We start from the raw sequence: 15,363 nt of genomic DNA on the forward strand, positions 1-15,363 counted from the left end.
TCTTGCAAATGAACCATTAAGTAATTTCCCCTCTCTTTGTTTTTGAGAGAAATAAAAGGGAAGAAGCTTATGCATGTACATATGAAAGATGCATGCTTCTGGTTCAGTGAGAAGTTTCATTCTCAGTATTAGTTTTCCTTGACATACAGCTTTCTCTTAGCTCATCTGTGAATCTAAAATTACACCAAGACACAAGTGACAAAATCTTAATGTCAGCTCACACCTGCTGAGGCTAATGAGGATTGCTTGTAGCCATCTCAAGGCTGACACAATCCTAAGGACCTACTGCCAAAGCCAAATGCTTCTGCTCCACAAGGCCTCCGGTAACTCCTGAGTCCCTACAGGCACCAAATTTATAGTAGCCAGAATTTAAAAATGCTTACTTTAACATTTATATGTAATTTTAATAACTGCATTATGAATCATACACCTTCAGTAAGATAAAATAAAGAAGTAGGTTACCTGGGGTTAAAAGAATGACAGACATAGTGATGAGTGAACAAACAACTAGAATCACCAGCAGCGCAATAGCAATTCCCTTCCAGTTCCTCTGCGGAGGGCTGTTACTTCCAAGTTCCTACAGGAATGGAAAAAAATAAAATAAAAGGAAAAGACCATGTTTCATAATCATATATTTCTAGAACTATTAGTGATAGGAAAATTGCTCTGTGCATACTCATAATCACAGTATGGGAGGTGATCATGATCCCTCCCCTCTCAATAGTACACACAGTCATCCAAAGGTGTGTTAATTCTTATGCTTTTTTAACAGATCGCTTTTTTTTTTTTAAATATATATGTAATTTTATACTCCTAAGAGACAATCAAATGAGCTTATACAAGCTGTCCAAAATACGACTGGTGTTAAAATGTGCTGAGCATAAACTTCAGGACAATATCAACTAGCAGTTTATAAGATAATTACAGAAATGAAATGCAGCAATTTACTGTAATTCCACCTAACGTGGTATGGACGATAAAGGTTTAAATACACATCTTTTTTAATGTACACTATTAAACTTATTTGTAATAGAAAACATTTACAAAACTGCCTGAGGCTCCAAGTATTCCATCCGAAGCCACACAGCTCTTCTTTTCTACACAGTAGTTCAACTGTAAACTGCTCCCCTATTACTCATAAAAAACAAACAGTAGCTTATAACAAATGTTAAACGAATGCTTCTGTAACTACTAGTACACTTAAACCTGCATTCTCTGTGGTTACATGTTTAACTCCTATTAACTCCAGCCAGACGCCATTGAGGTTTGTCAATAGCAGCAATGCATTGCCTGCGTTCATGGTACAGTTTGACCCAAGCAACATGTAAACATCTAGCAACGGAATGACAAAAACGGTACGACAATTGTTTCATACAATCCTAACTTTCTCTCACAGAAAACATTATTTTTTCTATCTATAGCTGGCAAGCATAGATGTTTCCCTGCCACAATTACCCATGCCTGTACTACCTCAGAATTAAATTGCTGCAGCAAGACTCTCTATGAAAAGAAACCTGGGAGGGACTTCTCAGAAGATCCCACTTCAGCCTGCTTACAAAGTTGAGTTACATTACACAAGTGCTTCATGGTCTGCACAAGCTTTCACTAAGCTCCAACTAAATACCAGGTGGGGTAAAAAAATGTGGGCTTTAGCCCACACTTGCCCTTGAAGACACCACCACATAAAAGCCTCTCTCCCCCTCCCAGGACCTGCTGCCATAATGTGCCTCAGCAAAGCCCTGCAAGGCCACCCTCTCCACTGAATACATAGGGAGCGACTGCCACAAAAGATGAGAGATTACTTGGAGTGCCTCCTATTTGATTTGCAATCCTGGGTTTGTTAATCTTTCAAATATATAGCAAGGATATTCTTCTCTCTCTCCCCTTTCTGCCAGACCAAAGGAATGGGAGCAATACTACCACCTCAGCCATCTTGTTCTATGGGGAGGACTAAGGCACAGGAAAACACCTCCTACTATGTTTTATAAGCTTCCCAAGGCATATTAATATTTTTTCACACACAGATTATTTCATTTTGGTTTTCTGAATTATAAATGAGTGAGAAATGGAGATGTTTTAACAACAGAAAATGATAATGTTCTTGTGCTTTCTCAGCTCAACACTATACACCACCCAGAACAGCATCTCTAACAGTGTCTTTTTTTTTTTTTTTAACACCTCACCTGTTCACTACCACCTGTAAAAGACAGTTTCTCTCCAGGAAATGTCAGGGGAATTCCCCTACACGCTCTCTAAGCAATCCCACAGGGGAAGTCCCACAGGAGCCCTCAGCCTGCCACAGCTCCCAGCAAAGAGCCCCCTGCCAGCCCAACATGGCTGCTGCCCACTGGACCCCATCCTCCTGCCTGGCCTGGGTCCAGCTGACCTTGCTCATTTTAGAGATTTTTAGCCTCACCGAAGGGGAAAAGTAGCCAGTCTGTCTACTCAGTTTAAATCCTAGGCCACAGCTGGTCTTCAGGGGACCAGCTCCCTCACCTGCCAGGTGTTAGCCTTCCCCTCCCCACAGCTGAAGCCAGCTCGGGCCTCGTGGTAAATGGCCACCAGCCAGCCCGGGCTGCTCTCCATCCTTCCCTCCCAGTGGCTGTAAGAGTAATTGTACTTTCTTATTATTACACAAATCTCCCCTTTGGTGTTGATACTGACTGAATGGCAGGTAATGGATGATGTTCAATTATAGCACATAGAAGGAAATTATTGAGGTCAGTTGCAGCACAGCATTAGCGGGCAGCCCCTCTCAGACTGGACTCTGTGCAGCTTTCCTGGGGACCACCATGCAGAGAAGCCCGATTACCATAACCAACAACGCATCTTTGATGCCTGTAATTTTTTTACTAAAGTTTAGGACTCCTGTCTTCCACAGGCAGAGGGAAAAAAAATGGTGTAAGCAGGAACTCCTGGCGTCTGCCTCCTTTCCCTATCCCATTGCCCCGGTTCCCCAACCCCTTGCAAACCTACCTGCTCCCCTCATTTTCTCCAGCTCCTTCTGATTCACTCCCACCTCATTAAATACTGATTACCACAGCAAGTTCCTGACTAGCCTTAAAGATGGTTGGTCTTCAAGGCCTGCATGATGGCTTCACAAGCCCCTTTGGTGATCCCTAGGATATGAGGATTGCATGGTTCAATCCCTTCTGGACAGCCCTGGCCACACTGACATCGCAAGGATCCCCAGCCTTTTCACAGAAATACAAAACTTCTATCTCCTGCATGTAAACTCAGATCCAAACTATTTTTTCCCTTAAGTAAGAATTATTTTAATATTAATAGCACAGTCTAGAAAATATAAACTTATTCTAAACATAACAGTATAAACTTTATTCATATGACACTTAACAGAGTCCAATTGTAACAGAAGAACTAGCAGCTCATATAAGCAAGTGGTGGTGAGAAAACAGTAGTTATCCTCAGAGAATTGTGAAACCCTGTTCCAAAGGACTGACTTAAAACAACAGAAGCTGGACAACTTCATGAACGTACCATAGCCTATAAAAAAATGTACCAAGTCCTCATTATTCAGAAGGTTCTTCTCTGCAGCCATGAATATTCAGTTTCTAAAAATAAAGCTCCATTTTAAATACTTCTGAAAATTTTTGCAAGGAGAATATCAAATGGGTAAATCTAGTACTGAGCATACAAAGCTTACTGGTACCCACAGTGGGCAAGAAGGGGGCTTCCAGCTAGCTGCAAATCTTGGAGACTGGCATAGAAAGGACTTATCTCTGAATAAGAATTAAGTACTTGGTTTTAATATTTTGATAAAATTTATGAGTTGTTCCAAATTATTAGAAGTTATTAAAAGGTCATGATGATGTTTCAATACTGAATGACAACATTCTGGTAAGACGTTTGTGAAGTTAACATACACTAACAAAAAAGATTTGATGAAATATTAGAAAAATTACTATAATAAGGTGAATTCATAGTACAACCAGTATCAAGGACATCCAATCAACTTCCTTGATGTTAACCAGTGCAACTCTTGGACTATACCCGAGACAGTTTTAAAATAGAGTAAGCTGCTGTTCTTCAACAATAATATATTTTTAGCCTTGCACTGCTTTTCAAAATGGTCATAAGCAAAAGGCAGTTAAATAGATTTTTAGACCATGTATCATCAGCAAGACAGAAGCTGTCATTTTTGAGTATGACAAGAAGATAGAGGCATTCAAGAGGACACATAATAAAGAGCCATACAATGAGAAGCTTTTGTTATCATACAGTTTCCCCATAACTAACTGCTAACTGGCACATAACAACAATGAACACGCAGATGGAGATTTAAGGATCTAATCTTCTAAATAGGCTGTTCTATTAATGTGGTTTGAAAAAATATCAACTTTTGAATATGGTGTTTTATATATAATACTATCTCTAATATTATTATAGATTTTACAATCTAACTCTAATGAATCAGAAAATGGCTGCTCAAAGCATAATACAACTGCAAGTTTTCTCATTATTTAAAGTAGCTTTTTCACAAACCATTTAATTCCATTGTTGCCAAAAACAATCCTTAAGTAATATACATATTTCTGAATGTAATTTGTGATTGAGTAATACCTTACTAAAACACAGCTACAGAGAGAAAAATCCATTATACTGCATACACAGAAAACTGTACACCAATGTTACAGAACCTAATACTTTTGGCCTATTCCTGCCAAATGCTAAAGACCACATTTTACCATGAGCTTTTAATCACTACCATCAGTGAACTCAAGGTATGCAACCAAAGGGAGGTTCTAGCCTAAGAGCCTAAACTTTCTGCTCTGTGATTATCTCGATTTAATCTCTGTTGAAAAGACCCCTAAAAGAAAAGGTGTAGCTTGCTGTCAGACTGATTTTACAAAAACAGGTTTTATATGGCATTACAGAGGTTGCAAATAGCGTAATTAAGCGATCACACCAAAATTTTGCAATAGTAACCAAAAGAAAGGCTAAAACAAAAATCTGCAGAGACTGGACATGAGAGGGATGACGGGTTGAGGCTGTCAAAGGAGAGCATGAATCATTTCAACCCTTCAGCATCCCTGCATGCTAAATCCCACTTGCCACTGCAAAAGAAAGATATTTCAGATGGAAATGCTGAAAAACTATATCCAGCAAATACAAAAAGCAAATATAAATTTAATATGCTGAAGCATTTTTCTCTCACCTTTTCTAGGCTGATTTCTAAATATATACTCCCTCTCCAAACACAATTTACTGACTGATGATGAACTGATTCACTACAAGCATGAAAATCTTTTAAGCACTAGCAGGACATGGCTTTGAATTTCACAATCTATGGCACATAACCTCATCCAGGAGTTCTGAAGAGTTCTTCTCTATCTTTGAACAAAATACAGAGTCTGACGTGGATATTTCATCTAGAAAATAAAAAAACTACAAAATTACCTCCATAAGGGCTGTGTTACACCTGAATGTAGCAAGAAGATATAACCCAAGTTCCTATTACAATAGAAATAACAACATGAAACTAATTTCCATTAAATTTATTTCATATAGAAATATTTTTTATCCCTTGACACAGAAATGCAAGTGCTTATAATTTAACAGTGCTGTTTCCTTTTAAGTAGTATTGGGGATATCTATTTGGAAAAAAGAATCACTTGAAATTAATAGATGTAGTACCTTAAAAAAAAAAAAGGCAAAAAACCCTCAAATATTTCCATATTTTTAGCTGAATAAACTTACAATCTTTCTTGTAAGTAACATAACCAGAAAAAAAAAAAATCACAGCTTCCTAAAGCTTATCATGTTGCACAGTTTTATTGTTAATCAATGAGGATAAAAAGCCTTTAAGACATAATTTTTCTAGCAAGCATGTACAACTAAGGAGACAACAAAAGGTCAGAAAATATTGCCGTAACATGCTGCATTAATAAGTCAGGTTTTTGAATTATCATAATAGCATTTTCCTGATTTCTTGGAAAACTACTTATGTAAACCACCATACAATTTCTACCGTGGAAATAATGACAGAAGCAGTAGGAGACTGCCTGGTGCAAGGAGACACACTGGCTAAAGCCTGGGGACTAAAGAGTGCCTCTGCCAGGCTTCTCCAGAAGAGGCAGGTTAGTTAAAATGCAGCATCCCCTTTAGGAGAAGAAATGAAAAACAAACTTTTAGAGACAAGCTAACCCTGAGAGCTGGTGTTTAACTACACTGCTTTTTCTCATAGAACTACCTGCCCATGCCACAATCGACCTAGCTGATAAATGGTGCCATGAGCCAAATATAGAAAATATGCATTTATCTATAAAAATTAAGAAAAATAATTCCACCAGTTTTATCTATTTCTGCTGCGTACAGCTCAAAGGAAAGCGGAGATTCTGCCATTATTTCTGCAGTCTGGAGTGAACTTTACCAGGCTGACATACTCAGTGGTACAAGTGTGCAGATGCACGCTGGCGTTTACCACTAGACTGTGGGTATTTGAAACAGAAAACACATCAGCACTGAGCTGCAGCAGTATCTGGTAGTTGCCTGATTTTGTGTTGAGGCACTAACAGCAGATGAAGGATCTTAGAGAAGCCACAGGCTGTCGCAGTTTCTGCCAGCATAGCATCTTCTGAAGCCTTAAGTGAATAATCTTCTTTCTTTTGTCTTTTTTTTTTTTAAACTGTTCCTGTACTGTCACTGGGAAGAATCTAAGAAGAATCTAAGAAGAATGTCTAAGAAGAATCACAGCCTTCCCTTATTTTGGCAAGAATTTCAGGGTCAAAGTGCATTTAGAGTAGGAAAAGCAAATGTAATTTGCTTTGCAGTAGGAATGAGAATGAGTCTCACCCTGTAGCTTAGATGTTATCAAGACAATATCACTTAATGACTCCTCCAGCATCTACTTCATTAAATTCCACCATTTGCATTCCCCAAACATGAAGAAAAGGTGATAAGCGTAAAAAGACAGTTTCATGTTGCATCTCAGGTGTTCTAAAAGACAGACTGAGGATACTTATAATAAAGACTACAGTCTTTCCAGAGTTATTTATATAGCTGGTCCTGCAACTGATATTAAATACTACCTGCCTTGATTTTGCAGTGTACTATTTGCAGCAAAATTACCACAGCAAGCATTTAGAATTTGTGATGAAATGATTGCATCCAATCCTTTCCAGCTGTTTTTGAGTAATCCCATGGCCTAGATAGCAAGAGAGACTAAAAGACAGATCCACAAAGTGGCACAGGATAGTTATAATCCATTTGCATAAGTACCTATCATTTTCATTCCTCATGCTCCCTTTACAACTCGCCGCATTATAAGATCCTATTGCTCCAGTTCTTGTCTGAATGATTATGGTCATATTATTACTTTCCCCGGTCAATATCTTTATTCATCAAAATGTTGGCGCTTCTTTTCAGAGTCATTGTAAAATGCCACTTTCACAGGAATGCATGACTCCCCATCAGCTCTGTGGATAACGGGCAATTTAAAAAGAGAGCAGCTTGTTAGCAATTACCCTTCTTAGAACAGGTGCAGGATTTGGATATGGAAACAATCTGTCTTCATATTTTTATTTCTCTGGTCTGCGCTGGTAAGAGAAACCTCTCCTTTTGCAGAGCCAAACTAAAAAAAACCCAGCCCAATCCAAAACAAATAAAACAAAACCCACCCTTGTCTCAGTAAAAATAAACTAAAAGAATAAATGTGCATGTTAGTCATTCTGAGAAGTGTTAATCATCCACACTGGTTATGTATTTTCTTAACCTTGCAAAACATTTTGTGCTTTTTTTCAGCCTTTGATCATTTTTGTTCTAAGCAGACAGATTTTGTTCCTGGACATGCAAGTGCCCATTCACAAACTGAATTTTGGTAATTTTTGGTATTTCGGAACAGCTTTGTCAACACCCTTAGTTCTGACTACTCACAAAAAAGATCAGCAACAGTTATAGAATCTACTTAATGTACTATGGCTAGCATTAAGAATGCATTTCACATCTTCCAACTCATTTTGCAGTGTACCTTGTAACATTTACTCAAACACAATGAGCTAGCTATTACACTACACAAACAAGTAAAAGCCTAACTTCTAAAGCATTCTACTGAAATCCCTGTTCAAGGTCTAATCACAGTAGATGAGTTTAAAATTTTGGTCATTACTTATACCTGCAATAAATACAAAAGCAGGGAGAAAATGGGGTCAGCACAACTGATCAAAACAGCATGGCACAAGCACAAGTCAGAATTTGTGGCCATCCACTTCTTTTTTATGAACACAATAGTATTCACATTTGCAGCCTAGAAAAGCAAGGGGAAAAAAGCAAACTATCATGGTGCACAATGTTAAAAAAAAATATGTAAAATGCAGGTCATGGAAAATACTGCCATAAGGACTGTAGAGTAGCTGCGGCAGGGGGAGACTTGGATAAAATAACAATGGATGACAAAACTGGTTTATATTTGAAATAAAAACCAGTCATGATGTAGAGACAAGCTACAGCAGGCGAGGGAATTCCTTTGGCTTTTGGGAGCCAAGTTGAATGTAACACACTTCCACGAAGAGGTGTAATACCACATAGAGTTATTGCAGCATCAGAGGCAACTTCATTGAGACTCAGTATTTCTAAGTTGTTATCCCTTTTTATCCTGTGTCTGCAATCTTTTACAGTTTATTTCTAACAAAGTTTCAGAAGTGAAAATACTGTACTCTTTTTCTAGTCCAGCAGAAATACCTGTAGAATTAAGGAGAATAACGATGTTCTAGCAAGATGTAAGTATCTTGAGTCTCAAAAGTACTTATGCACATGAAAGCTAGATAGCCACCTATAGGGATTTTTGCAAGTTCCTAAGTAGAACAGCTGCTGAACAGCTGCTTTATTAAATAGGTCTATTTGCAACACTCATCCAATCTCCCCTGCAAATCTCACCTCCAGACGGTTGTCAAGAGGAGTCACACACCCTTTTGGGGGTCTGAGGCTCACTGCTAGCGCTGGTGTGACTCCAACTTATGTTGTCCAGTGTCCTCATCGGACCAAAGCTCCAATATTCACACTGTGCTACATCTTCTTTTCCTCACACAAATCTCATCTTGAAGCTAATGAGAATTTTGTCTGAATATGAAAAGCTATCTCTGTATCTTGAAGACTGCCTGCAAGATTACATGGAAATAAAGCAAGGGACTCATTTCCAGTGAGCCCATGCGTCATTAGTATGTAGAGGAAATCAACAATTCATTTGCCATAATTAAAGAAAATTCTTAATGTATTTTACTAAAGCAAGTAATGCCAAGGGCAGAAAAAGATGGCAAAGCAGCAGGCACAAACATGATTTTATTCAGGTTACTATGATGTAAAGGAAGAAGTCTATATGAATACTGGCACAGTCATTTATGGCCAAAAATGTATTTTCACATATTCCTATTGATCCAAATTTTAATGAAATGTCACAAGATAGTAATGTATTTCTTCCATTCTTATTATGTTGAAGAAAAATCCCCCAATCAAGTAAAAAAATATATCTCAAATGAAAAGACATTAAAAAATGGATGAATACAGGCTATACATGTTGCATACCTACAGATCTTTGTACAGATATAACAAAGTTGTTTGCTAGAATTTGTCCTTTTCATTACTCAGAAACTAAATTATACTCTGACCGATTTTCTTTAAAAAAAAGCTTTTAAATGTATTTTTATTTCTCAATATATTTGCAAGGTCCCATAACAGATGACTTTTAAAACTGACATAGTTGATTTTGGCATTAATGAGCGGATCTGTTTGACAACATAACATTACACTTCACTGAAGGTTAGGAAAACAGGGAAGGTGCAGTAATGTCACATGAGTCAAATTCAGGTTTATGCCACATAATTTTAAAATTTCAATTGAATACAGTGCCCCTATATTTAGTGGTATAACACCGAGCTCTGCACTGGAGCATAACTTTAAATTAAGACCACTGTTAGATTAGAAGAACCAAAATCGCCTTTTGGAGTTTCTCATTGTTCAGGTATTTGTACACACCCTTAATTTTATGCCATTTAAGAGTCCTGGAGAATGGATTTGACAAAAATACTTTTTTTAGATGAGTGATATTAAATCAGGAATTATCAAAATATGGAACAAATTTGTAAAGGTTATTTTGCAAATTTACATAGATATTTTTTCTATTTGTTTTCAGATTTACACAGAAGGTACTTGCAAATAAAACAAGTAATTTAAATCCAAATGTGACTTAACAAGCTTTTGTGTGCGTATATATATGTACACACATACACGTATCAATGAATATATATACACAGATAAATATTATTCAAGGCAACATTCCTATAAATAAATTAAAATGTAAATAAGCCAAAGAGTGTCAGTACCAGGAAAGGGAACACTGTAATCTCTGCGTTTAGGGGGAATCTAAGGTAGCAGAAAGTTAGATGAGTTTCCTGAGGTCACGTGAGAATAGTAAACCAGAATCTCTTTATGTAAATATTTGTGAACAAAACAGTAGCAAAAAAAATTATTTGGCCAGTATCACTGGGCTCTGATCAGGAATTTATCATTTAGTTTTTCACAGTTCTCTTCATGATTAAGTTACCTGCTTTTCCAAAAAATAGAATTTTATTTATAACAGTAGAATACTATGATTCATCAGAAATAAAGATATGGTTTTCTCCTGCATTTTGTTAGGGGAAAAAGACCAGAGAGGTGATCAGGAAATTTGGAGATTGGATACTATATACCATGTTACATAGAGATTAATACATACAATAACCCAGCAGAACCAAGATCACAGTTCACTTAAAAACAATGCAAGTCCCCACAGCACTAACGACATTACATTTTTCACACACACATGAGAGCTTATAAAAAAGCATTTATAGAAAGACTATGGGTCACCAAATCATCTCCTTACATATACTCCACTCAATTAAAAAGCAAATGCAGTACTAGGAGAAAAAAAAATTCTCAGGAATTTCTTGGCTGTTTTACAGGATTCATTGATTTCAACAGTATACTTCAAGATAATGTAAAAAATCCAGCTTTTTTTTTTTTTCCCCTGCAAATTCTTCTTACCTTAATGGCCAATCCTATCTACATAAAACACTTCAAAGGCCCTTTATCCATTATGTTTCATGGGGAAATGTGAGCCACCCAATAATGTAGTAGCTCTTGGCTGATTTATGGAAAATGGGAATGCCTCTTGGTGGGACAGAGCACTCTCTTCTTCTCTAGGTGTTAAGACAGCTCTGCCACATGGGCATTCCCATCAGCACCTAGCCAAGGGCAAACTTCATCAAAGGCAATAAATAATAAAAACAAAAAATTAATATCTTTAAAATATTATTTTTGGCTCAACTGGAGTAAGTTAAAGTAGTCATCACTTAAGATTTTGAGATTTGTTTCATCAACACATTTTCCAACCAACCATGTGATTTCTCTCGGTATTGATTCAGATCTTACTTGCTTCAGTTGAAAGATTTTGAAGTGTTGAACTGTGATCCTGCCAGGTTCACCTCTGCTACCAGTTTATTAATGCATGGAGGTGGACTTTCAGACCAGCGTACTGTACTGGGTCTGGCTGCGCTGGAGTTAACTTTCTCCACAGCAGCCCCTATGGTGCTGTGTTTTGCATTTGTAGCTAAACCAGTGTTGATAACAAACGAACGTTTTGGATATTGCTGAACAATGCTTGCACAGCATCAAAGCTTTCTCTTTTTTTTTTCTTAACCCCACGATAGGTAGGCTGAGGGGGTGGGACAGAAGTTGGGAGGTGACACAGCCGGATCAGCTGAAATGAACCAGCCAAAGAAATACTCCATACCATGTACTCCATAGCATACCTGAGCTTGCCATACTCGACAATCAAACTGGGAATAGAGGGTGAAGGGGGCGGGGGGGGGGGGGGGGTTCCAAGTGGCCATCGCTCAGAGACTGGCTGGGCATGGGTCTGCTTGTGGGAGGTGGTGAGTGATTGCCTTTGCATCACTTGTTCTGTTTTTTTTCTTTCCTCCACTTATCAAACTGTCCTTCTCTGGACCTACAAGTTTTCTCGCTTTTGCTCTTCCTATTCTCTCCCTGGTCCCACTGTGAGGGGAATGAGCTAGTGGCTGTGCAGTGCTCAGCTGCTGGGCAGATCAACCCACCACAGGCACATACGCGCTCTTACCACAACACTCTCTTGCATCTACGTTTAATGATGACACCACACATTATCTTTTATTTCCTTTCAATGACATTACATCATAGCCGCCCTCAGTATAGCAGGAAACTCCAGTCTCTCTCAAACAGAGAGCAGATTAAGACTCAAGATGCTCCTATTGGCAAGCTTTTCCAGATGCTGTTTTTACTGAAAGCCAAAGACACAAGTAGATACACTAAGGTCTGCTCTAGCAAAGCTTGGGCATTCTGACAAACAACTCAAATGAACCTTTGCTTGTAGGGATAAATAATCCCTTCTGACCTTCTGACTCTCAGTTAAAACTCCGTTTGCTGCAACAGCTGGGAAATTCTTGCCCTGTAAGGGACATAAAGAAATAAGCACAGAAGGTGCCTAGATCTGGTATTTGCAGAGTTAACAGATAAAGCAGGATGGAGAGGAAAACCAGAGGATGATCAGAAGAACCAGACACTTTGTTACTCTACATGGAGTTCCAACTTTACATATAGCTCTTTGTTTAGCTTGGCAGCATAAAGAATACAGAAGAGCAATAAACTGTATTACTGCAACTTATGGAATGGTGCCCAAAGCCCAAAACCTTTACTGGCTGAGGGTTAGGTACTATTATTTCAAGCAGTATGAAATAGCAATAGTTCAGTTATGTCTTGTGCCTAATTTACACTTTTTGTTACATCAGGAAGGATAAGTCTGCACCGCACAGAAAGAGGAGGTAATAATCCACTTGTGTTTCACATTGGGGGCGGGGGGATATAGATTATTAGAACAGGCAAAACCAATATGGAATTAGTAATTGCTGTAGCAATCACAGCTTCTTCTGAACTGTACAGTTATTTTTTAACCAAAGTTACATGTATTGTAATACACTCATTTCTTACTGACCCATGCAAGTACTATGACTGCCAGAACAAAACTATTTCTGAGACACATTCCTGCATAACTGTTAAAATATGGGTGACAAGCAGAAGCAACAAAAATCAGAGAAATCAGATTTAGTGTATTTTTGTAAAATAAATGTAACAGAAGAGCACTGTGACTAAAAGGGAGACCGGGCAGTACTAAATGAAGAATATTTTTAGGGGCTCTGTGATACTTTTAACAAGAGAATAATAGCTAGTACCATGAAAAACAATGATATTGTCACGCACCTCATACATGCTGTAATATTTGTACTAATAAAGGTGAGAGCATATCACTGAATACCTTAGAAATTTTGGCAGAAAACCATCCATACTGGGAATTTTGACTTAGAGCAAGAAATGAGTGGCGCCTTTCATTTTCTCCAGAGTAATATCTCTGGACATTACATTACAGTAATGTTTCTGGACATAAGTGGCAATGATTAACAAGTATCTTTTCAAATTTGTCAAAACCTGCCAAGAATTATTTTTTAGTTAATTCACAAAAAGAGAATGGTATCAAAAGTGCTGGTGTAGTTAATATCTTACTTTTGCAGGAAAATTTCCTTCTTCACATTTTCTGTTGATTCTACACCTGTGGGGTTTCTTCCTGTTTTCTACAGCTCACAATACCGTATGCTCCTTATTCCCTGTTGAATAACTGAATAATCCTTTATATCCTTGTCTCCTTTGTGTAAACAATTTATTAAGTTTTCTGGGAGCAGCTGTATTGCAACTGATGAGGTTACAACTTTAGGCAGCTCTAGCTGTTCCCACAGGATCAAATTTTTTAATTACATTAAAACTAGCCCAAAGATCCTTGAAGCTGAGCTGACGCACACCAAGTGACAAAGCAAGCAGGTGGCTACATGCTGCACCCATGATTTCTGGCTACAGTGGCTCTTGGCGGAAGCAACTCCTGAAGTCAAAGATTATGGAAACACGCAGCCAAACCCCATGCCTCTCTGCTGGGTACGTGACATTGATTGAGTGGGAAAACAAAGCCCAGAGACTGAACTCCATCCTTTCTAACTTCCCCACTAACAGAGTCAGAAGATAGGGAAAAAAAAAAAAACAAAACACAAACAGGGGCGAAACAAACCAAAACTGGCTCTGACAAAACTGACTCTGACACAACTTGGTCTGATGGACCAGCTAGTTCAGAACTTGAAATTTCTTCCCCCCTTCCCCCAGCTGTATTGGTGCTCACAAGCCTCGCAAATAGCCCCATCATACCTCTTAGTGACAGAACACCTCAAGACATTTTTCTGTGCATAGTCTTCTCACCTAGGCTTTCTTGGGTGTGAATGTGGACAATACACAGTGAAGTTTTTTTCATTAAAACTAGTGTCACTAAAAAAGCTCAGCTTCTAAAATCAAATCAGTCAGTAACCTGGAGTCCCATTTCCTTTAATGTTTTTCTACAGAAGTCTTTGAGGGCAAAAAGCATGTCTTATCACCCATTTGAAAGTGAAATAAAAACATTAATCTCATCTGTTCATCAAGACTACCTGTCTACAACAGAATCATTTGCAAGACAACATGATATTTTAATCGCATGATGTTTCAACATGATGCAGCAGAAGAAATTGAAGCAATACATCTTATAGGAAAAGTATTTGAAGTTTCTAATCCAGTATAACAACAACTGCATATCCACATTGGTGATGTTATTCTTAATTCAAATATATCAAAACGGCTGCTTATGTAACATAGTTGGAATGTGGTAAGCTGGGGCATTTTTATAAGAGTCTTTTTTCCGACCTAGCAAAACAGATGTTGGTGGTAACTATTCCATTATTTCCCCTGGAAGAGGAGTATATATACATTATTTTAACTATACTTCATATGATTCTAATACAATCTGAAAGCATACTGCAAACAGGATTTTGCAACAAAATTGAACTAGGACATTTTGACTTGGTAATTTTATTACCTGAGTATTTTTATCCTGTGCAGTTATGAGGAGTATTTACCTCTTACTACAAGCAGAAAGCTAGATTTTTCTTTAAGAAAGAACAGAAAAACTGAATTAAAAATAGACATCTGGAAACATCCAAGAGAGTAACGAAAAGTTTTGCAAAACACAACTGCACCAACAGTAATTGTTTATGTCAGCTTCTGAAACAAGAAGCTACTAAAAATATATACATTAATTCTTCTGGGTGCCTTTACCAAAGAGGCAATCAAAAATTACAGTTTACCCAAAGGCTGTCTATATACCTACCTCTCGGCATCTACCAAGAAATGTACCTCCCCTCTCCTTAACCTCCTCTCTCTGAATATATCTGTGTCAGTAGTCAATGCACTGCAAGACACCGCAATAAG

The 15,363-nt window shown here is 37.9% G+C and overlaps 1 protein-coding gene across 2 annotated transcripts in view; it reads right to left on the bottom strand.

Moving 5' to 3' along the window:
* The window catches only part of DPP10 (dipeptidyl peptidase like 10), a 564,677-nt gene that overhangs the window by 239,483 nt on the left and 309,831 nt on the right, over positions 1 to 15,363 (bottom strand). For both annotated transcript variants that reach the window (XM_052792375.1, XM_052792374.1), the window contains exon 2: positions 463 to 577. In XM_052792375.1, the coding sequence (XP_052648335.1) occupies positions 463 to 577 (115 nt within the window). The remainder of the gene's footprint in view (positions 1 to 462; positions 578 to 15,363) is intronic.

The sequence above is a fragment of the Harpia harpyja genome, chromosome 7, assembly GCF_026419915.1.
Source record: "Harpia harpyja isolate bHarHar1 chromosome 7, bHarHar1 primary haplotype, whole genome shotgun sequence".
In the NCBI taxonomy this organism is placed as follows: domain Eukaryota; kingdom Metazoa; phylum Chordata; class Aves; order Accipitriformes; family Accipitridae; genus Harpia; species Harpia harpyja.